The sequence below is a fragment of the Varroa jacobsoni genome, unplaced genomic scaffold (genome assembly GCF_002532875.2).
Source record: "Varroa jacobsoni isolate VJ856 unplaced genomic scaffold, vjacob_1.0 scaffold_341, whole genome shotgun sequence".
NCBI classification, from domain to species: Eukaryota; Metazoa; Arthropoda; class Arachnida; order Mesostigmata; family Varroidae; genus Varroa; species Varroa jacobsoni.
In genome coordinates, this window is record NW_019213243.1 from 119,140 (window position 1) to 142,815 (window position 23,676).

The 23,676-nt window shown below is 40.8% G+C and overlaps 1 protein-coding gene across 1 annotated transcript; it reads left to right on the forward strand.

The window, feature by feature from the left end:
- Positions 1 to 118: 118 nt before the first annotated feature.
- LOC111259516 (uncharacterized) lies at positions 119 to 22,812 on the forward strand. Its single transcript, XM_086967931.1, has 4 exons — positions 119 to 1,230; positions 15,785 to 16,005; positions 16,919 to 16,999; positions 17,495 to 22,812. The coding sequence occupies exons 2-4, from the start codon at positions 15,802 to 15,804 to the stop codon at positions 21,605 to 21,607; spliced, it is 4,398 nt and encodes a 1,465-aa protein (XP_086824057.1). The 5' UTR covers positions 119 to 1,230; positions 15,785 to 15,801; the 3' UTR covers positions 21,608 to 22,812.
- Positions 22,813 to 23,676: the final 864 nt, after the last annotated feature.

Here is a 23,676-nt window from a genome sequence, read left to right on the forward strand (position 1 = left end):
TGCCTGCGCGCGAACGATGATCTGATACGGTGATGAAGTTTCTGATTTTCGAGCTTCAGCCAGTAGTAGTTGCATCGAAGCTGTAGACCCCGTTTTTGTTGGTTGGTGAATGCTGCCTACTCTGTTAGCGTGTAGTTCTTCTTCCTCGCTAACGCTACTTGCTACCGTATAGCAGTCGCTACACCGCTACGTCGAGATCTCCACAAAACGAGTTTGAATCGAGTCACGTAACAAAAGGCTAGCTACAATCGAGAAGGGAGTCGTACACACCGTCCGTGATCCGAGAAGCTTGATTGTCAATAACGAAAGAACGAAGGATGTGATCCGCTTGTGAACCGGCGTCAACTGAGTTGTCCAACTCACGGCAGAGCAGAAAGTGCAACGTTCTCAGGGGTGCCAGATGTTGTCACACAATTAAAGTACTCGGATCTTAAACGTATTATCATCAGTCTAAGTGCAATGAGCGTACATCGGCTAGCTGCTAGTCGTAGCTCTTGGTTAGTTCCTTGTTTCGCTGTACAGGTGAACTACGAGGCAAGCTGCGCAGTTTAACTGGTCAACCCATTAACGTATAACCTTGTACCAACTTATGCGAACTTAGCGGTAGCAAAAAAATCCAGTACAGCAGTTTACAACAAATAACTAGGTAATTTCTCTTTATGTAGCGACGGCTTGCGGCAAGGAAGCAACGAACAAAGGTCGTCGTGTACCTTGTGCGTGTATAAAATTGCCACGTGACCACGGCAATTGTATTGACTGTTGCGTACGTACGATAGTGCGTTGGCTAGCGAACGCCAATCCCGCAGAAAATCTGCTTAAACTGGCGCTAAAGATGGGTTGCAATAGCCGCAGCGAGGAAACTACGTGAAGGCCATTTGTGTGACTCATAACAGTATCATCTTTGTCTTTGAGTCTGTCATCGTTGAGTTCGGACCACTCTTCTCCTGCAAAAGCCCATTGCTGTATACGCCAAGTTCTGCTCTCTCTGAATGTCGCAATACTAAGATTACACAGATACGTGCTGGTAAGTGAGAGCTGACCTCCAGTTCGACTACGAATAACTTCTCAACTCACACTTGAGGACGTGGATGTACTTATTCTAAGGAACAGAAAAAAACGGGTAGGTTGCGGATTGAACCGAAGAAATCAACTGTAACCATCGTAGCCGAGGACAATCTTGTAAAAGTGTCATTACTGCATTTAGACGGTAGATACGGTAACCCCGAAAAGGTAAGTTAAATTCGATAAGCAGACCAAGAAACATCATAACCATTACAATAGATGTGAAAATAACTTAATAGATAGAAGTATCCTAATCATGAAACAACTACAAGTATACTTGTTTTTAGAAAATATAATAAATATAGTACATGTGTTTTCGGAACAAGGTCATTGAGAACTGTATTATACTTAGGACGTCTGATCGTGAAATCATTTAACAGACATTTGAGGCCCTTCGATATCATCTGTCCACTCAAAATAACGGCGCTCGGAATGGTGCAAACAATATCGTCGTAGTCTCAGTCGTCCAGCCGGTATTAATCGTGTCCGCAAATTTTTCATCACAATAAATCACATCATGTATTTTATGCGCTTTTATAGTTTAAGATGTTAGTTCTATATAAATCCAGATTTGTTACAAGTTGCTGCTTAGGGTTAGGGGGATTTTGTCTACAAAAGTCTTGTGAACGATATTATATAAATTTCTCTTTTGACAGTCAAATAGTACCTAGTTTAGAAGAGGAATTGGAGCATTTAGGACGCGGGTTCGGACATAGCGGTACGTTTCGAAGCATTGACGAAGTGCACTTCTAAAATGTGCTTGCGTGCCTTTTAGCAAAAATAGTTTGGACAAAAATAAAACCTGTTACATTTGTACCTGTTTGAAACAGGCGCAAGTTTGAAAAAACTCGGGAGTATTCCCGTCCAGTTAGATCTTCTTCATTTCTCCTCATGAACATATTTTCTGAAGACTTTGGACAAATATTAGAGAATTAAATATCATTGAATGCTACTCCATTTAAACAGTAACGATGATTTCTAATATCTAAAAGTGTCAACAACAACAATGAAATTCAATAAGATACGCATTTCCACGCAAAGTTTAAGAATAGAGGTGAAGTTAACGATCCACTCAAGGTACAGATAACAGAGCTTATGCTTAATCGCTTTCAAATTTGTCGAGTGGTCCCTTATAGCGACTTCGTAATAGTGTATGCTTATCGCCAAGGCCACCTCAGCCATTGAAATAGGCTGTGCCCATAACGTGAGAATATTCAGGTCAACGCATTAGGCTTAATGGTTGAAGATCTAAAATATATCGCTAATTAACTTAATAATAACAAGTGATTGATTAGATGCTCGCTAAATTCGTTACTTCAATCTGAGTTAAGAGTTTTTTATGCTTTGCCGCGCGATGCCACGTCTGCGCGGCAAATGCCATTTGATCATTCACCGCGATTAAGGCGGCTTCAAATCACTAATGATTTCTAAATTATTCCTTTTTTAATTCGGCAAAGCTTAAATACGCTGCCTAGAAATTCCAACCGAATTCTATTCTGGGCTGACAGCAGGCCAAGAATCTTGAAAATGCAAGTTCAAAAAGGCGCCAAAGGTCTTGACAAGGCTAACTGTTCAAACTTATGTGATAGGCAATTGATACTTTCATTTCTAAAAAGGCCGCTGATTCTTGTAGCAGAAATATTAAAATAAGTGTTTATGACATTTTGTCGTATATGTCGGACACGTTATGACGATCTTTATATCTAAACCCAATTGAGGGCCGTCCAGTTTAAACGTGCCAGGTTTTTCTCCTACTGCTCAGAAGCCGGATAAAAAGTAGCAATAACGTAGATAGTGGGTCTCAAATACAAGAAGTTTTTATAAGACGAAAATATTAAGTAATAGCTGATATATTACATCTAGTACATCAGCGTATAATCCGTTTGACCAGGTGAAATTGAATGAGTTTGCTTACTGTGTTACATCAACCTGTTTTTGGAAATATGCAGATTGGTCGAATTAAGTGGTTGTTCGCGGACGGGATACCGGTATAGCGCTCGCAGTGGTTTATTTGGTTCCAACTGACGAACCGAGAACGTAAACAGTCATCGTCGCTTTTATTTGATTGACACGTAAAAACGGAAACGTCGCCGATACGTCACCGAACTTCAGCATCCTTACGGGAGCGAAGAGCACTAATGATTTTCGTAGTGATAGCTAATTTCGTAGCTAAGCCCATAGCTTAGACTAAACGCGTGGGATTAACACGAAAATTTCTGAGCCCTTAGCACAGTTGCCCTCGTCAAATTGTGCAAGGGCTGTACAGATATTTGTTAACACAGAGCTTCGACCATGGAAGAGAAGATCACCATGGTGCAGTGCGGCACATTTCTACGGCGGCACAAAGTAAACGCACAATTACACTGAGCTAATGCAGTAGGCGATTTTTTTATCTTATTATTATTATAGGCGATTTAGCGGAATCTCTAACGGAAAGCAGACGCCATTTTTTCCTCTATGTAAATATGGTTGTTTTTGTTGATTTTTCAATGGATGAAACATTAGTTTTTCTTGCTTTTAAGGCAAACGGTATATTCTTTGCGTAAACCCATCAAGTATAAATCCTCAAAAAGCCAATGACGGCAAACTTCCGTTTGTATGAATTCTATTTGTTCGTTAGAAAACTTTATAGACGAATCGTTATGTAGAATATCATAATAATGATTATTTCAGTGGTAACGAAAGCAAATAAAACACCAGATGGGTAGCAAATGCCAATACAAAGTAATTTGTACACAAGCTGCCCTTTGCCAACGATTTTCTGCTCGGTTATTGGATAAAGTACACGTTTAAGCTATCTGCCTAATTTTTTGCAGATTTCGCTTTCGGTTCATGTGACTAGCACCATTACTGTGGATAACTGTTAGCTGCTGGTGATGTACTGAACAACCAGTCTGAAGATTGGCTTCGGCATAGATGTGCCACAAGCTATGACATCTGAATATTTAGGATAACTGAAATCGGTAGAAACCCATTATCGCTTCCGGTGCGGCTTTTGACGATATGGTTAGTTGGCTAAGGTCGACTTCTACCTCACTCTTTTTGATCTGAAACTTATCAGTCACAAATCTGAAGAGGGGTACGTGGAGTACCTAAAATCGATTTGTTGAATTCATAAGCTTGGTCGAGGTGAGGTCGATATTTTTAACGTGATTCATCATAAACAAACATTCTGCTGCTGCTGCCGCTGCCGCTGCAGCGGAATCTTCGACTCTATCGTTCTATACTTGACCTCTTCCAGCTTTTGACGAGTTAAGTAATGGATGCTGTAATTGAAGCATGCATGCCTCACGCATTTAACGTGCGACGTATTGGTCTGAAATTTCGCTCAGAAGGTTGACTAGTTCAACTGAAACTTTTGCTAGAAAAGTAAATCTTTCCAATGGACAAAAATCGCGTCTATTATTTAGGCCGCTGACGGCCTGTCAACCGATTCAATGTTAGGCAACATGATACACAAACAATGCGCACTATAAAAGCGCCGTGAAGTAACTTGACTTTCAACGAAGAGTCGCGAAATGACTAATGGTTATTCCGAAAGATCTCAACGTATTGACGCTTAGAGCATTCGATAGTTGTGTGACCGCTATAGGATAAATTAGCCATTTCTGTAGCAGCAAATGACCGCCGTTCGATGAGTAAATTCATTGTTTGGTTAGGCCTCTTGCGTTAAGTGGCACCATCCAAACTGGCCTATGGCAGCCCTACTTCTGTGTGACTTCAAAGTTCTCGGTTCGTTGAGTTTGATGAAGTTTAAGACACCGCACCTCAGACGATAAACGTCGTTACGTATTTACAATCAGCAACGAGTGATATGCCCTATGTAACGGGAAACGCAACAGGTTTTACAGTATTTGGGCCTAGACGGTATGTTCAGGTCACGAAAGCAAGACCTTACGTTCATGCCGTATGAAGACAGCCATTATTACAAGGCCAGTTTCTTTTTTACTAGCCAACCAATGCAGAATCGAGACGAACCTGAGCGCCAAATGAATAATAATCCAACGCAACTGGATGAGTAGGATTTAAGACGACCAGTGTAGCCGTAAGCGTCACTCGCAGATGCCGATAGTAATACTTACTACAACTTCCGTTTATACCACTAAAAAGTAACAAACAGCACTTGAGACGAAGATATCGCCTCTAAGAATGAGCTTCCTTAGTCCATAGGCACGGTGGCAAGGTGTAGGGAGCCCTCCTCACTTTATCGGTTCTGTTTAATTTAGACGTACGACCAGGTTTCCACTTCAAGTCTAATAAGTACTAACGCTATATCATTGTATTTAAGATTCACTAATTCCCAAGAGGTACAAGTAATATAAAAATTTTATCATCCTTGCCGAACGCTGTTTTAACCCAACAGTTCATAGCAATTTACTAAAGTAGCATATTCTACGGACTATACAAAGATAGAGCAGAATTGAACTAAGTTCGCTATTCTTATCGACGGCTCTGTGCCTACATCATTCAGAATAAGACGTCCTCTTATTGAAAGTAATCGTCTCTTTATACTGTACCCACGTCCTCAAATGTCAGGATTTTCTTACTTTACACATTTTCCTAGCGCTATAGGTTGAGAATATCGTTGAAGCAAAAAAAAAAAATGCTTGTATGTTAAATTCGACTATAAGGTTATTCAATACGCCTTGGTACCACTGTTCCGCAAACCCAAAGATCGCCTATAAGATCATAATTATCGAGACCGGAAACCTAACTTGAAATTTAAAAAAAAAAAAAGAAGACTGGGAAATATTTTGCTCTGCAACATTGTTAACACTCATTTTGTTCGTTGAGCGCTTCCAGCTCCCACTTTAATTGGTCGCGAGTTGTGTAGAATGTTCGAACTACAAACAGATATAATGGCTTATTCTTCCGTAAAATTTGGTTTAGTTGACATTTGGATTGGCTCTCGTATTTATTTGTCTCCAGAAAAGTTTTCCTTAACCCGATACGCCATTTCGAGCCCATGAGAACGTACGAGACTGCAGAAAACGTTCTCCGACCATAAGACGAACCAAGTTTCCTCTTATTTTCAGTTAACAGTAGAATTTCATAATTTTATTTCGTCGCGGCATCGTTTCTTCCATAAATTCACCCAAAAGAGAACACCCCATAATTATCAAGTGTATGAGAGAAGGTTTTACCGAAAGCGCGTCCCACTTCGTTACGAAGCCTACGACGCTTTACGTCCTGTAAAGGGCACTTTTGCAAGCGTAGCGCAAACGTTACTGGCCCATCACATGACCTACAGGCTTTCCCAAATAGCATGATGGCGTTAGACGGCGTTATTAACCTATTGAATGTTAAATGGAAGAAGAACTGTTCGATCAGAGAGAAACCGACTTATCAGGGAACAATTTTTGCCCATGGCCATGCCAATAGCAACCTGTGACGTCCAGCTTCTCCAGTTCAAACTCCAACATGCGGCTCGTTAGTACTGCTTTCGATCCCGATAAAACAGAAATCTTACCTTGACGCAGTCTAATAGGTTAGTGTCCGACAAAACGCATTCTCAACCGCTCTATCTGTAGCCAGCTTGTTAAACCTAAAACATGCATAGCCGAAGACTTAGTCAATCTGAACGCACGCGAAGTCGAATTCTTTACGGATGACCAATACAATTTAAAAAACTCCGCTCACAACGGGGGCATTGTCATAGAGCGTTTTCAGAATTCAGGTCATAAAAGGCGCAATCTCTTTTCGAACCAAGTACGATACGAATGATATTGAATCTCTTAAACGGTTATGGACAAGCCAATAGCGTTTGCTTTTCTTCTAGGGGAATCAGTCGAAAGAATGCCAATAGAACATCTGGGTATTAGTGGAGCAGTAAGCGCTATCATCGCAGGTAGGCGCGCACAAAATGCCGTTTAGCCCACTCCAGCTTTATTTGTTAGTCTGTTCGAAGTCGCGTAAGCAATAGGCCCTCATTTTTTCTGGTACGGATGCATGGATCGCAGTGTGGACAACCAACGCGGATTAACTGTCTCATGTTTTGAGATAAAACAAAATGGAGACGGCCAAGGGTAGGCCAAAGGTACTTTCTTTCTAGTTGGAAACGAGCCTGCTAAATTCGTCGAAGGTAGCGCCCATTCACCCATAGCGTATTCGATATTCACAACTAATTCCCGATGGGCTACATCGTATAAGTTCCAAAGAATATCTGTATTTGTAAGAGGCACGGCTAAAGTCATTTATGTGAATAGTAGTTTTTACTTATTATTTATATGTAATTCGGTATGTTAGTATCCTTGGAATTTTATAATATACAGTAATAGACCAAGCTAGACGTTTGCCACAGTCCTGTCGAAAAGTCTTCAAAAGTCGTAAAATCCTGACTTGACGCTTACGATAGGGCAATCGGTTGCCTTTATTAGGAAAGTTTTCTATGCCAAGTCCTCCTGATGCGTAACATTTAGTTAGCTACAATCTTTAGGTCAGATATGATTTGGTGGTTGTCTAGCGCAGATCACTCTGGCCACTCTGCTGGAAGTCCAGTATTGAATTAAAGGCAAAAATAAATTGGTTGCATTTCTTCAGAATTGTTAATTAAAACAGCTGGACGAATGCGATTTCTTTCATGTTATATGGCCTATCGAGCTGGGACAGAGTAACGTTTTGAAGTGTTTGCAATGGCCGAACTGTTTTTGAAGTTCCAAAGACCATGATAAACGAATGATAAACATTACTTGGACGACTCTTGGTCTTTGATTCCAATCAAGCTTACTAGAATGCTTTGCTTTGGTGCATCAAATAGGTTAACCAGGTGTACGTAGTAGCGCAGAACCTTGAACATAACAACCCTATTTACTACATGGTCTGAACCTTGTGAACGGCCACTCCGATGTAACACAGGCTACGCTCGAAACATCTGGAAATGTCGTATTATTTTGTTCATTCAATGGCATTTCAGTAAAATGCCGGACAGCATTAGGGCGTTCCTCCCGAGATTTACTGGGGTACAGTGGTTCGTGCAGATACGGCATGACAAAATTTCACGCAGTATAGTGAGAAATGAACGTCAAACTTCTTGAAGTAGAAGCGCTACAGAAAGATAAAAAGAGTCGTCCATTTTGATCCGCGTGCTCGCGGCGATGAGCGTCACTTCTCATCATTTTTAGCCATCCCTCATAGAGAGCACCGCTATGAAAACCCGTTGAGCGCTGGTTTTACCTACGAAAACAGATACGCTGTCTCGTGATATTCACCCACAGATGTAGACATCGCATTGGATCTGCTCACACACGGATATTCCTTCACAAATAGCGACAAGATAGGACTACCCCAAGCGGACGGAGAGACCCAACGCCGTCATCACCGTCCGGAAGATTTTTCGTCTGGGGCCGTGTTACTCCGGCTTTAAGTCACGCTCGGATTTTGTGTCGGTGTCCGCTAATCAATTTCTGCCTCAAGGGATCGAGCCGCAATATGGCACATAGTTGCTCAGTAATCTTTGAGCTGCGAGAAGTACCCATGCAGTCATCCCGTATCGTTGGAGACTGCCTAAGCTGCCACTGCTATCTTTTGGGACTTCGAATCAACCATAAGCGAGCCATAAGCGACCATAACCAACCGAAAGCGCTCTGATATGCAGGCAAGCGAATATGACTATGCTAGTTAGAGAAGTGGGGCGACGAGCCTTCTGCGGTACCGTATTGAAGTACAATGAGTATTGCAGAAACTTTCGGCGAGGATTGCTTTCAACGCTTTAGGCCACAAAATGAACTATAAGCCCTGCCGGTGTCGATCAGACCTAGACTTAAAATCGCTATCTTTTGCTTTGCGTTACTACCTGTTTCATCGGTAAACAAACCTGTAGAAGAGCTGCGGTGAAATATTTCACCTGGCTCTTAGTGCAGATTTGGCCGAAACGCCATGCTACAAACAATTTAATCTTTTTATGCTAGAGTATTGTCGGAGTTCCAGAATAAAGGTCAGCTGTGTGTAGCATTAAATAATCGTGTGTTAAAAATTTTGTTGTGGGCCGCATTACTATGACTATAGATTCGCCAACACTTTCACGAAGGCCTTGAATTTGATTTGTAACATTGTTTGTTGCCGACTTTATAGAGTTGTTCTTAGATATAAATCAATCTACAATGCTGACCGCCGCGACTCAAAGAGGTACCCTAGTTCTGAGAAGACAGCGCAGCATAATTGATATTTTCTATTTTCCTATGTAAGCATTGTAGGTCTACAGCTACGAACTTATAGTATAAAAAGATGTGCTTGAAAAGGATACTTTTGTTTGTACAAGGAACGTACTTTCCAGCAACTGCATTTCTAAAAATTGGTGAATTCCGATACGAGGGACAAGGCCTATTCTAGTACTGCCAATGCAGCAAGATATCGGGTATCTGTATATTCGGCCCATTTCGCCGGCCATCTACCCTGGGCCTACTCGAAAGCTGCGGCATTTCCGCTCGGATTGGCCTGAGCGCTCGAGGGCCTCTCGGAATTCCCCACCCCAATGGCGTCATGATGCCTAGTATCGTCCACAGGGGTTCCGGTTGCCTGGTAATCAAAATCATTGCTATGTAAAATACGATTACAAACGTTTTTCAGAATTAATCAGCTGCTTTCACAGCGCTGAAACCAATTTATGAAACAGGAGTGCCTGGCAGGCATCTTAAAGAATTAACCTTTTGGTCATGAACGCGAATTATTCTTGAGTTGGGAAATTTCTAGATGATAGCATCGATTTTCGCATGCTTCCTGGCCCTTGGACAAACAAAACTAAATAGTACTGTCTATTTTAAAACGGAGAAGATAAAAGAGCAATTGCACAAAAGATCCTCTGAATTATATTTTACTCGTAATTTTCCTTCCTCAATATATAGTATTATGTAAATATTGTTTAAGGAAAACGACGAACAAAGAATATCCTACTGGAGATTACTTTCGAAACGAATGAATCTTAAATAATCCGCTATAGGATTTTTTTTAAACATAAACATTTTGTGTTTAGGACAAAAAGCTATTAGGCCGCAAATTGAGCTTACGAATAACTAGAGGAAAACAATTTGCCGTTAAATAAAGACGGCTGGCTTCACTATTAAAGAAAGCTATCATTTCAGTGTATCTCCAGATGAAAATACAGTTCGGCATTTTCGGCAGCCATTTCGGTAGACTTTCATTAGTTAATGCCATGCACTTACAACGATTTGATGTGGCAATCGAGAGCCAACTCCCAAAGTCCCCAAGTCAACCTTGATGCTGGCAACAAGACCCTCTTCCGCCCACAACAATGGTGAGGGGCAACTCGCTCATCTTCAGCTCGATGAGCCCCATAAAAGAAATGAACAGCTGTTCACTTGTTACTATACATATAATAGCAGTAATACCAATAATAACAGTCATGTAACAACATTCCGCCTTACTATTTCATACGACATATATATGTCTGTCTTTTCGGTATATCGGGATCGTACAAACGCTCCTTTGCTGTCCATATATATATATATATATATATAGTATAGCAGTATATATAGCAACCTTATAGCCGGTGCAGGAAGGAACCTTGCCGCTAAATTCCACTGCAAGTTAATTAACAGAGTTCCGAATCAGGTTTCGCAATTGAAGGCTTCGATAGCATTTAATTGTCGACTCATCGGTGCCAATGCCCCTGACATGCACAAAAGACTATTTACTCGTAAGCCTCCCAAATTTACCTTACCTAGCTTAACATGACAGGGAACAACACGCTAAACCATACAAACGGGAACCTAAGCGGATATGTATTAATTTTAAATAGCCATCAGGATTCAAAAAATATGGCAGTGCGTAGATCACTTCCAAGTTGACCCGTTCAATCGCAGATCAAACATACGTTGCGCACATATATTTGTTTGCTATTTTTATATGACTTATATATGTACATGCCTTGCATGTACACTGAATGTATACGGCGAACGAATATGGGCACTTATCCACATAGATCACGGTTAACTCAATCGCAGTCATATGCTTGCTCGTACCCCATCAGCCCTGGCATTAGCAGCATCATTATGTATCGTTTACTTCACCCATCAACCGATAATCATTGCCTGTACGTTGTCACTGGGTCCCCTTTTTACATTACGCTCGTTCGACCGACGATGAATCTTCGAATACTGACTGAGAGATTTGGATGAGCGGATAAATCTGTAGTAGGCTCCAGCAGACATAAGCTTACTGCATGTACAAACAGCTCTTGGTCAATAGCGGGCGGTAACAGCAGTACAGTTCACTATGGACGGAGACCTCGTCTTTTAGTATGACGCTCAATTGTTGTTGTAGTCTATTTCCCTTCCATCTTCGCTTCGCGTAGCTGTGCCGTTGTCCCGGCCTCTGATCGTGCATCTGATGGACATCATCATGTGCACCGTGCAGCACATGTCGATATTTTTGCGTTTTTCTCTCGCTCGCTGTCGTAGCCGTATTGCCGTGTTTTGCGTATCGGCTTCTGGTGTGTCGGAAGCGTAGGTGGGAATGAGCAGCTGAAACTCCCCCGCAGGTCGCCGAAATACCAAAATTCGGACCACGAAGTAGAAGTAAATGGTAATAACGGTTTTACACAGTTGCCCGTTGCTACAATCTAGTTGAATGAGATACACTGAGGTCTCAACTGTCAGTAGAAATGCATTGAAAATAAAGTAGTATTTTTAGTAGATCGAATGTAATGCGATTACTACTGAAACTTATTCGACCGGGATTGTGCTCATGGACTTGGTACCGTCATGTCAACATATTCGAAATTTTCCAGTGAGAATGGTATTCTGATTCATATCCATTGTCGACATAACCATCGTCAACAGAATTTACGAGCGAAGTACAAGTAAGAATTCACTGAACTGAGGAACCAGTCGACGCGTGGATAGGTTTTACACGAGGAGGTTTCACACGTCTATCCTCCATCAATTAATTGAATACTGGTTCGTGGAGCCTCTTGTGCAGTACAGTTTATGTCCAGATCCATTGTTTAGAAGGACATCTCAGCGGCCTTTTGTAGCTTCCGACCGATACACATAATACCCTCCTATAATCACACCAGAAATTAGATCAATTTGAAGAGCGCTTAAGTGTTTAACTGAATTTTCTGCAAGTAAACTTCAAAAACGTTAATGCTGCTTAGTTAGCTTGCCAAGAACATAATATCTCTGTTATAAAACTGTCTCATGACAGCTGTAAATGGGTTTTGGATGCATATTATTAATAGTGAAATAATAAAAAAAGAGTAGTTCCTAATAGGCTTTTTTGAAGTTGAAAAACTGGCCAAATGTTACATTATATATATGTATATATATACATATGTAAATATATATATAGTAGACTTAAGAAAAAAAACCATTATCAAGGTTCCTATTTAAAGGCAGTATCTACTGCTCTGTTCCGCAGATTTACAGTTTATACGGCTTATAAGAGATAGTTGTACTTTTCAGCTCACTAATTATACACTTTTGTGTTATTACTATTATTATTGACGACAGAATGTGGTGCTAATTATTTATTATATATTTACGTTACTGTTTTCGATAATCTCTGACTGACATTAACGCGAAGCGGATAGTGGCCAATTTAGATATACCTGCCTTTCACAGATTATCGTTGCCAGTTTATTCAGTACTACCCATCGACACAAGCTACCGCTATTCGGTGTCAATGATAGTTCCGCTGTTGTTCGAACAACTCGCCCACACGTGCGCTATCGATAGCCGCGCAAAGTCAAACACCGCTGTCTCTGTCATGGTTTCGTCCTATCGGCTTCAAAGCGACGGTTTAAGTCGAAAATAAGGACGGGTTATATGGGCGGTCCCTGGTGGCAGTAGTGGTGGCTTCATCAAACCCCTACAACATATCTCAGTGTGTACATCATATCTATGTAACGAATGGAAAAGAACGGGTCTGAAAGCGCTCCTCTCTTTCTGGCTCCTTTTCTTTGCCATCGTCCATTGGATGAACATGAATAAAAGATACGATTCGTATTACGTTCGTTAACGCCACAGGACGAAAGATAACGTGATATGGGACAGCGTTACTGGGCCTTAGTCGGTCATTTCGGGATCATCAAGTGACACCGAACCGCTGGTCGTTTTTTGAATGATTAACAGGAAAATCATCACCGAAGCGTTGGGTGGCACGAAACTGTTTCTGTTGGGCAGCTAAAATGCTAATAGAACCGGTTTGAGAATAACCTCTGTAATTGAAAAAGCCCTCTCTAATGTTAACAGACAACATTCGTGACGGAAGTAAGTGGTTGGAGATGATGGAAAAAATAAATTTAGTTCACGTACACAATCATACATCCACATAAGACGTACACAAACACACATACGCTCTATACCATTGTAGTAGTTGTTCTGGTGCGTTTGGACTTGGATGAGCTTTTTTTAACTTCTTATTGCTATTTTTAGGGGGCGATCAGATCGTAACAACTGGCTGGAAACGCGCACGCGTTACATCAATGAGCGTATTATATTCAATTTTTAAAAACTGCTTTTATTATAGCATGTAGAGTTGCTCCAAGAACTTATTCCATGGAAGCTAAAGAAAGCATCTGTGAAATTCAAAACTTACAACAAACATTAGTTATAGCAAACAGGCGAACCTACCGCGGCTGAACTTAAAGTACCTCACATTCGATTAGCATTAAAGGTTTTCCTAACTTTAAAGCCACATATCTTAGGTAATAAGGGTCGCGTCGCGTAGCGGGGCAGCGTCGCTATGCTTGAAGCTTGACATCTGACAATATTAAATGTACTAAGATTGTTGGCATGCCTTTATTCGAAATCAAGATAGAGTGTACTCAAGATGAGTAAAATTCGTGCAGAAGTTCATTATATTTTACAATTTTATTTCGAAAAAAGCACAAATGCTGTCCAGGCCCATAAAACAAGTGCCTCTTACGATCCAGACGCGCTATCTGAAGAAACAGCCCAAAGATTGTCCTCCAGTTTTTGTTCAGGACATTCCGATGTGGAAAATGTATCTTTGACGAAATGAAATTGGTGAAATGATTGATCAGCAGGTGAGTGGCCATTTTCCAGTTTCAAACTTCTTTGAAAGGAGCTGGCTACAGAGAAAGATAGGTATTCAGGTGGCGCACGACTCGATGCAGAAAAAATACTCGATTATATATCTATCTGCGAAACTCTGTACCATTTTCACGGCGCATAACTGTCGGTGCTGAGAAGTGTATCATTTACCACACTGATGGAAGCTAGGGAATGATGTTTTGTGAGTTGCTGCCATCTGAAAAAATGATTGATACTATCATCAGCTAATAGGATTATAGCAAGGTATTAAACAAAATTGACCCAAGCTAGCAAACAAAAGGGACGCCTCTAGACCACATACATATTTAGCCACTTGACGAAAATTGTGAGCGGTGGGATTGGAAATTTTAACGAATCTGCTGTATCACTCGCACTATCTGTTTCGGTCTTTATAAAGCTACTCCGTTAATTTGGTTTCAATCGTTTCAAAATTTACTTGTCACTATTTTTACAGAATTTTTACAATGATGAGACTACGATCTTACCAAAAATAACGAAAACTCATTATTTACGATAGCACATATTTCGTTTACTAATATTGGTGTCAATATGAACGACAGTTTTGAAACTGTCTGTACTTTTTTGAGTATCTAATATTCATGGTCTTTCTTTATATATGGTCTTCTCTCTATAACCACCAGCTTCATGAAGGCGTTGACGAAGAATGCGACTGTTAATCTGATTAATGAATTAAGTTTGTGCATTGACATACGACGTTGGGGGTAAAGATTTATTCCAAGGTATCACTGTTACCATCTGAGAGGGGACGGAGGGAAAACATCTGATGGCAGAGGTCTTCAAACAATAACACTAACTTTTTCTATAAATAAAAAAATTTGACAATCCTTCTGAGATAATGCTAGAATTCGAATGACGCTTATCAGGCAGAAAACGACTCGTTGATTATTTCACGACAAGGCCTTCCTAATAAGACATAGTAAACCTTAAGTGGTTTTGTTATCGTTTTTGTCAAGACAACTGATGAATTTGTTAGTATCTACAAGCTGCCAACAATAAACTATTCGTATAATCGGCGCACTCTCTGCATAGGAAACGTTAGCCGAAAAAAAAATCAGACCATTTTTATTTGAAGGACACTAATCATACATATGTTGTCAAATACAGTTACTGATGTGTGCACTGAGACATGTTTTCTTTTACTGGACGTCAGATCATCGATAGAACACAGATGCCTAAAGTGTCAAATGTTAGATACATAGTTCTGAATACCTAACTACTCTTTGAAGTTAACGTACAATGTAACCGCGGCCAGCTGAGAGTGATTGTTTGATGTATGGAACTAAGCAAAAAAAGAGGCCAAAAACAGGAGAGATACCGTACCTGAAAGGACGCGTTCGCCCTTCTCTGCTGGCAGGAATGATCAAGAAAACATTTATTGAAAAGCGATGTTAGCGGAGCCAAAATATCCTTGTGACTACGAAATGTCTCATCTAATCCTTCGAGAATCGTCTTGGAACATTTCATTTTCGTACATAAAATTAAAAAATAAAGCATATTTTTATCAACAGGTAGCTAGCGCCCGAATATCTCCCATTTCAAGACGACGTACCTCCAAGTAACTTGTATTCGTATATTTATTAATAGGCTCTTGTCGATTATGTTTAATTGTAACAGCGAGTAAATATTTTCTTGAGGCACCCTAGTCACGATATCTTCTCCTTTCGCAGGTACCGTTCTGTTTGCGATGTGCTACCTGTTAAAAGTAATCCTGCTTACGGGTGCTCTCGCCCTCCCTGCCAGCCCTGCGCCACTGGGGTCGCCGGAAAAAAATTCTCTCTCAGGATCGTCGACTAATTCATCGTTGTCCAGAGCTCCGACAGGAACCGACACACAAACCTCATCCTCATTAAAAAAAACATCTTCTCAAAGAGGCGTCTACGTCAATCAGGTAACAAGAAAAAACTTTTTATATTTAAATCTGTGGCTAATGATCTCGAATTCAGTGGCCGAGTCACTGTATAGTGTTCATAATTGCAAGCGATAACAAGACATCATCAGGAGCGGCATTTTGAAAGAGCTAGAGCTTTTCAAGCGAATAAGTTGAATACTCTCTGGTCGCCCGTTCTCTTGCATTACTGCTCGCTAAGCCCGTTGCAACTAACACAGAACGCAGGCTATCTTTGCATAAGTTACTTTACGTTGGTACATTACTAACGTATTGTGAGCTCAATATGTCGTATTTTACTTTATTATTTCGATATGGGAAAAACCTCTTATTGTTGACCTGCAGCGATACGGGATATTTACGTGATCTACTACTTTATTCTAATGATAGTTCTAGATTTAGAACAATAGGTTGGTAGACGCTTCTAGATATTTATGTTTTTACCTAAGTCCGACTATGGTGATAGACTAAACACGCACGGCATATTATATTTGGAGTAACAAAATCAAGAATCTCGTTACCGGGACCATTGGTAAGGTATAGAGGTCTTCTATACCCATACAAATATATGATGTGATAACTCACATAGGTAAACGCATATTGCTAGAAAATATTTACACTATAAGACCAAACGAGGTAAAATAATGGGCGCAATTTTTCTCAGCTTAAATCATCTTCTATTTAAGTGTTAGCGTCGTACTTCCACAGAATTGATTGTATTATAGATTGAATTTGAGAAGCTCAATGAATCGGTTCATCATGATTTCACTGAGTCATGGAATCTCAATGTCTATAATTTCATAATTTGGTAAAATTACCCCTTTTGCTTTCTGCTTCTGAAAGGAATATCGCACACGAACAACATACATACAGATAACGAATTTCACTATTTTTTTTTTATCACTTCGGCGTACAGGTCGTGTTTACGAGAGCTTCGCCGCCAACACGATCAACACTGGAAAACGAAGCAGCCGACGCATTTGAGTTACCAGAAGAGGTAGAGTTCGCTTCTAAATATATCATTTGCTCTAGATTGAATAGATAGATATCTTATTACGAGTTGGCTTAATATAAGGTCAGGTTCGTATTATGTTGTGTGCTAAGATACGTGACACTTGCCGATCTCAAGGCTCATAAGCCTAGTCATGGCTAATGGTAAAATATAGTTTGAATAAAGAACGGCCTAAATATGTCCAGTCAAATGGCTTTGCGTTCTAGAAGAGTCCATCGTAGGTATAATAAATTAAGCTAACGGTTGGACAATCGTAGTGAAAACATTGAAATGAGTCTTTTCAATTTCATATTCAAATTTTCAATAAAATAAATCAAATGAATAATTGAAAATAAGTTATATATATATATATATATATATTCATTAGATTACTGATAAACATCTGCTCGTGAGCAAAACACTGCTGTAATAAACTTCGATCGCGAATTCTGTCCGTGAAATTGATTCACAGTACGTTGCTTCGTAATCAACGGTTTTTAGGTGGTGATGGATTATACACACGACGTGGCATCGAATAATACCATACCTCGGCCGGATCTAACAGGAAAAATTGGACATGCTTTATACTCGAAAGACACAACGAACACGGCAGGTTTTGCACCCCCATCATCAACACCCCTACTCTCTAAACAGTCGAAAAATGGAGACAAACAATTTACAAAAACGGTATCCTTACAGTTGACGAGGTCGACAACCTTGCAATCTGCAGAAGCAACAAGCAAGACAACGACAACTAGATCAAGGACAAATGCTACAATTTCAGGGCCAACCGCCAAGACATCTAGTTATAGTAATGGGTGCAAGAGTGTAGAGCTCGCTCTCGCACTAAACCAGACATCACAAAGGCCCTTCAATATTGACCAGCTTTACAAAGAAAAATCCGAAACGAGACAAGAAAGGCCTAAAATGTCCTCGAAATTAGCGGGAGAATCTCGCGACATAATTACGCAAATGCGTACGGACACAAAGCTATGTGCACACAATGATGAATTTCTAGAGTTACCTATACCCTTTAAACGTAGTGCTTTCCGCGCAAAAGCGCGCAACCTCGGTGCTGGTCTTCAAGATAACACAACAAGTGACAAAGAAGACTCAATGCTGAAGACGAAACCTCAGGATAATGCCAAAAAAGCGAGCGACCTTCGAGTTATTATTACGCGAAACAAATATACAGATGGGCAGGGAAAGGCAGAAAACGTGGATGAATCGTCTGTATTAGCGCTGCCCTTTAGCTCTAATCTCCTTCAATCTCAATCGAGGGGGTCAGTCCAAGAGACGCAAATTCAAGATGCTACGAGCCGTAAACAAACATTGAAACCAAGCGATGATAATCTTTTTGAGTTTGTAGGAAAGCCACGCTACGTAATAGCACGAAATGGAACGTATACACCGAAGACAACTGCAAAGAAAAACCATTCAATAGAATTATTGGTATCTTTTAATGCCAGACCCCTTGAGGCGCAAACGAACAACCCGATTATCGAAAGTGAACCAGTTGACAATAGCAGTTCAACACAGGATGCTCACATACGTAACGACAAATTAAACCTAAGTGATAATGCTACTCTAGAGTTAATGGACGAGCCCTCCCGCACTATTTTTCGAAATAGTACACTGGAAGCTAAGAACAGAGCCAAATCTATGGAATTATTGTCACCTTTTAACTCTACTCAACCTCAAGTCCACATCAACAATCAGACTTTTGATTCGCTAACTGACAAGCGGGGCCTGATGCAGGACACAAAGTTGGAAAAACCTAGCGTTAGCAAGGAAATAGATCCAGCCCTGGGCAATGCTTTGACCACTAAACATGTACCAATTTTAGCAAATCAGATATCCGATACCACAAAAGACAAACAGACATTGGTCTACCTAAACACGACCAGTTCTCTAGAAAAGATAGAGTTTACAAGTAATAAACAAAATGAAAGTTCCGTTAAACTAGATAATAAAAAAATTCAAGGGTCTATTGAACTCGGCGAAGTGAAGCGAACACCTAAAATAGAGACAACACAGATGGAAAAACTTGAAATCATCCCTAATGCTAGTGCTGTATTTACGAGGAATGAAACAGGCGACGGCGCAGCAATCGAAAACGCTGTTTTTAAGAACATCGCCAAAATGGTGCCTGACTCAATAACAACTGAAACAGACGAAGAACAAGACAAAGTAACTGCAGATGGATCATTCGCTGAGGAAGCCTTACATGGTGGCGATAATCGCTACGTTGCCACGGCTGAGGATTTCAATCAGGATGCACCAGTCCACCAAGAAGCGAGCGCTATTGAGCCCACCCATGTGGGGCAACAGGGTAACATCGAAGTTGAACTACCGTCAACAACCACTATTCGAATTCCCATATCTAAGATTACAACGCCAATTATAAACTTCCGCATTGATGCCACCACAGAATCGACGTCTACTCGTAACGACTTCACTGATAGCACCGAACAGGTGGCAATTAAACATATCAGCCAGCGACCCTCGCCTGCTAAAAGAAGCAACAAAACTGTAGAATTCGAAGTTAAACCAACAGTAGCGAATTCGTCTCTACTTCATGTAAGTGTGACCTATTCAACGGAAACAAGCGGTGCTTCCACGCAACCGATTATCTTGCAGGAACATAGATTCAGGACGTTTAACAAAGCTGTAGGTATAGCACAGGACTCCGTTGAAGCAGATACAACGTTCGCAACCGGAAAGGAATCTGAATATTTAGTAAATGAGACCGCCGCAAAGATACACAAGCAGGTGTCACTCGAAAATTTACTCTTGATTTCCACTAAAAAACCAGACAGTAAAGAGGTAGAAGAGGCTACGGGAGTCGCACTGACCGAAGCTCAAAAAAATGAAACTATCCGCGCGCTTCCCGAGGGTTCCGTTGATTTAAATGCGCTATCGGTTAATGACAATACGAATGCTTCACACTACGAGGCATCGAATAGAGTCAGAGACGGAATTCCATCAATGTCGACCACTGACAATGTTTCGTTGCCTTTTGGCCAGGCCGTAGAAAAGGCCGGCCCAGTTTCAAACAGTGACGTTATCTCTGTTCTGAGAAGTTTGGAATCATCCAATGGATCAGAAACAGCCGCGGCAGACGCATCCCTGTCAGTTTCTCGGCGTATTATCTCGATACCTGCTGAAGATATACAGGCTAGCAAAAATATCGGAATGGTTGACTTAGACATTTTCAGCCACTTTGGAACCGTAAATCCTAAAATGGTGTATGGTATCATTCGGGAAACGAGCAACAGTAGTAGTACAGCTGCACTTTCTTCCATGCAGCCGGAACAACAGAAGAAATCTGCTGTTCCTGTTTGGCGTTCTCCGCAAACTTCTTACGATACGACACACCGAGAAGGTCTTGGCGGCTGGTCTGGGCCAGATCCGAACTTTGTTTTGGGTCTAGAAAATCTATTTGAATGGAAAAATGACCAAGCTAAAATGAGGATTGTCAACTCTAGACCGAATGAAGTAAGTGAGCCTAGCTCAAAGCCCACCGTCAGAGATGACGTTCACGATGAAAGCGAAGCAAAAGATGCATTAACTCACTCACCTTCAAGCATACCGAGCTTTTTCAGCGACGGCCCGCCCTTAAACATGATGCAGTTTCCTTGGAGTACGCCGCATAACAAATTAAGAAATTCCGAGGCCAATTTTGCTCAAAAGTTCACCACGGAACCGGTCCCCATGACAGGAGTGTCTACCACAACAGCTTCTGCCACCACCACGAACGTAGTAATAGGCAAGCGAGATAACCAGTCGACCTTGTCCACCACACCATCATCTGTTAGATCGTCCACTAGAAAAATGAATTTATTTTTTTTGAAGAAGCTGGTACCGGTGACCCCACTCGCAAATGTTCCAAAAGTCGCTTCCAAAAAATTCAATCTTTTCTCGTCACTAACCCAGTCACCAATTGTTGGCAACAGTAGTGGCAGTAAATCTGTTAATCGACGCCCAAGTCTACCGTCTAAAAGGCTTTCGCCTGTCCGCTGGACACCTTCTATCGAGCCGCCACAGTCTGACGAGGGCGACAACCGAGACCCAAGCTCCGATGTAGCAAAGGAAACTTTCCTTAGCACTTATGAACGGCGTTTTGTTGTTGACACAATATCGACACCAAGCACGTCAACGTCACGAACACCGGGATTAAATCTCCCCGGTTTTCGCCAGAACGACCACGATCGTCAGACTCAGAAGCTTCATGCTGGAGCAGCCGGCGGTTTCCATTGGGATTGGTCTCGTCGGCGCTCACACGAGGATCCGTATGACCTTGGCCAAGACGATGATCCTTACGACCTTTTACTCAGAGGAACGCCCCCTGCACCACGTCCGGGCTATCACCAAATATCAGAACGTGCACGGGCCACGTTGCTGATGTGCATCGGGATTGTCGTTGGGGCCACAGTATTCTTCGCGTCAATGCTGCTGGTCTGTCGAAGACGAAATCAAAACGCTAGGCTATTACGTCGCCGCGCAGTGGACAGGTTCATTGCTGAACAGCATGATGCAGCGTCGGAGGCTGCGAGCAGCTATGGCGGAAGCCATTCCTCCTACGGTCGTAAGAACTTATTGTCCTCGCGCTGAACTTATTGTCCTTCACGAGAGATGGACGAGTTTATGGAAACTGCTATCGGCGCCATGAGATGCTGTTATCGCGTAGAAAATTTTTTCTATGTATCCTGAATTAAACAGTTGCTTTTTCCCAGTGAATGTTGTCACTACAAAATCAGAATCATAATGCAGGTGCTTCGAACTCGTAAATTTTAATTCATGCCATTTTTACGGTTGAAATCCCCGAATCACACTCCTATTGGACTACCGGTGCAGAAGAGCAGCTGCCTTTTCTAGGACCTGCGAGCTTGCATTACAGAAGCCTGCATAATTTCGCCATAGAATGACATAGAAGCAACGCGGACTTTATTGGGTACACATTTATTGTGGTCTTCTATCGAAAACATCTAAATCACATAAACGAATAAACAGAATTTCATTGTTCTTTCAACGCGGTAGAAAGCAAACTCCTGTGAACAAACAGGTGATAATATTAACTTATAGCTGGAAATTTTCATGCGATCATAGTGACACGTGAAATAAGGGCAGTGGACTAAAAAAACCGCCATTTGTATTAATATGTTTGTAAATAATTATAGAGGAACAGTGGTGCGTAACAGTTAACGATAATGCTTGCCTCTATAATAGTAGCAATTAGTTAGTTGCGAAAGTGTTGTATAGCTTAAGTATAATAGCAGCTTATACAGTAGGTGTAAGACGGCGGCATAGTTGGAAGTTTGACCTGGATCCGCTTGCGCCCCTCATAAAACCTGAAGCAACGCCGAACATACGCAAAAAGACTATATGCTACTTACTAATTAATGAGTAAACGGACAGCCGAGAAAAATATGGCTAACTGAATTACTTTTTTTGTCTTTGATGCAGTTATCTATCTATTATACGGTCCTACCGTAACTCCTGGTGAGGACAAAAACGCTGAATATAGGGGATGAGAGGGCAGCGGGCAAAAACAATTTAAACAGCTGCTACACATGAGAAACAGGAATGAAATGGATAGACACAATATTTATTTTGTAAATATGTTAAAATGCATGTTGAAGAGCTAGTCGAATGGAATTAAATTAATTTAATAAATATGTAACCAATTTAGTCTGTTCATTCATAATCAAAACAACTAATTGAACGTTATAGAATAAACTAGGCAATGTTCTTAACATGTTAGCACTTCGTAAATATAGAAGTAATCAAGGAGGAATAAATATTGGAATTTATATTCACGTACTTTTTTTCACTCACAAAAGGTTCGCTATCTTAAGGTAGGTACCAGAACTCGATTCCCCACACAAATGGGAACATAAGACTAAATTTTTGTGGAATGTAGTCATAGGTGCGATAGAACACTGTTTGCGGCTAAATATCAACTATTTACCAGTTTAGTAAGAATTTGAGGACAGATATTTCACTCTACACGTGGCTAAAATTATTTAAAATTTTGTCCTAAGTACTTCATTACCCAATAAACAGTTTTCGGTAATATAAAGTAGAAATTGAAAGAGGATTGAGAACTAGTGTTTTCATAAAGATACACGATTGCATGTATTATTAGAACTACCAATTCTCAAAAAACACAGCTAATAGTCATTAAAACATATAATGGCCGAAATAATAGTAATTTCTAGTAGGTTGGTAGAGTAAGTAATGACGGGCTTCCACCATGAAACATCTACTTAAAATAAAGCAATATTTCATATTTTCTTATATACTATCTTTTCAATATTCATTTCCTATGTATTCGCCGTCACTCTGTAACGCCTATTCTATCCTCCAAATAATTTACTTATTCCTTCTAACTAGAAATTTTCAGGTATAGTGTTGAAGAATTTGACCAGCTGCTTTTAAAACTTCCATCGATTTACTATCAAATGTACTGTTACAAATTTCATTTGCCAGTGACTGGAAAAAATCGTAATTTCATCGGCCCGAGATCTGTAGAAACGCACAAGACCAAAGAAAACTTTCTACTCAAGCTCCAGCGAGACGGCTTTAATGAGGTTTGCAGTGTGTGGCATGGCATTGCCGTAGAGAAAAATCATGTTGAATTATCTATTGAGTACTTTCTGTCAAATAGCCCCTCTCACTTG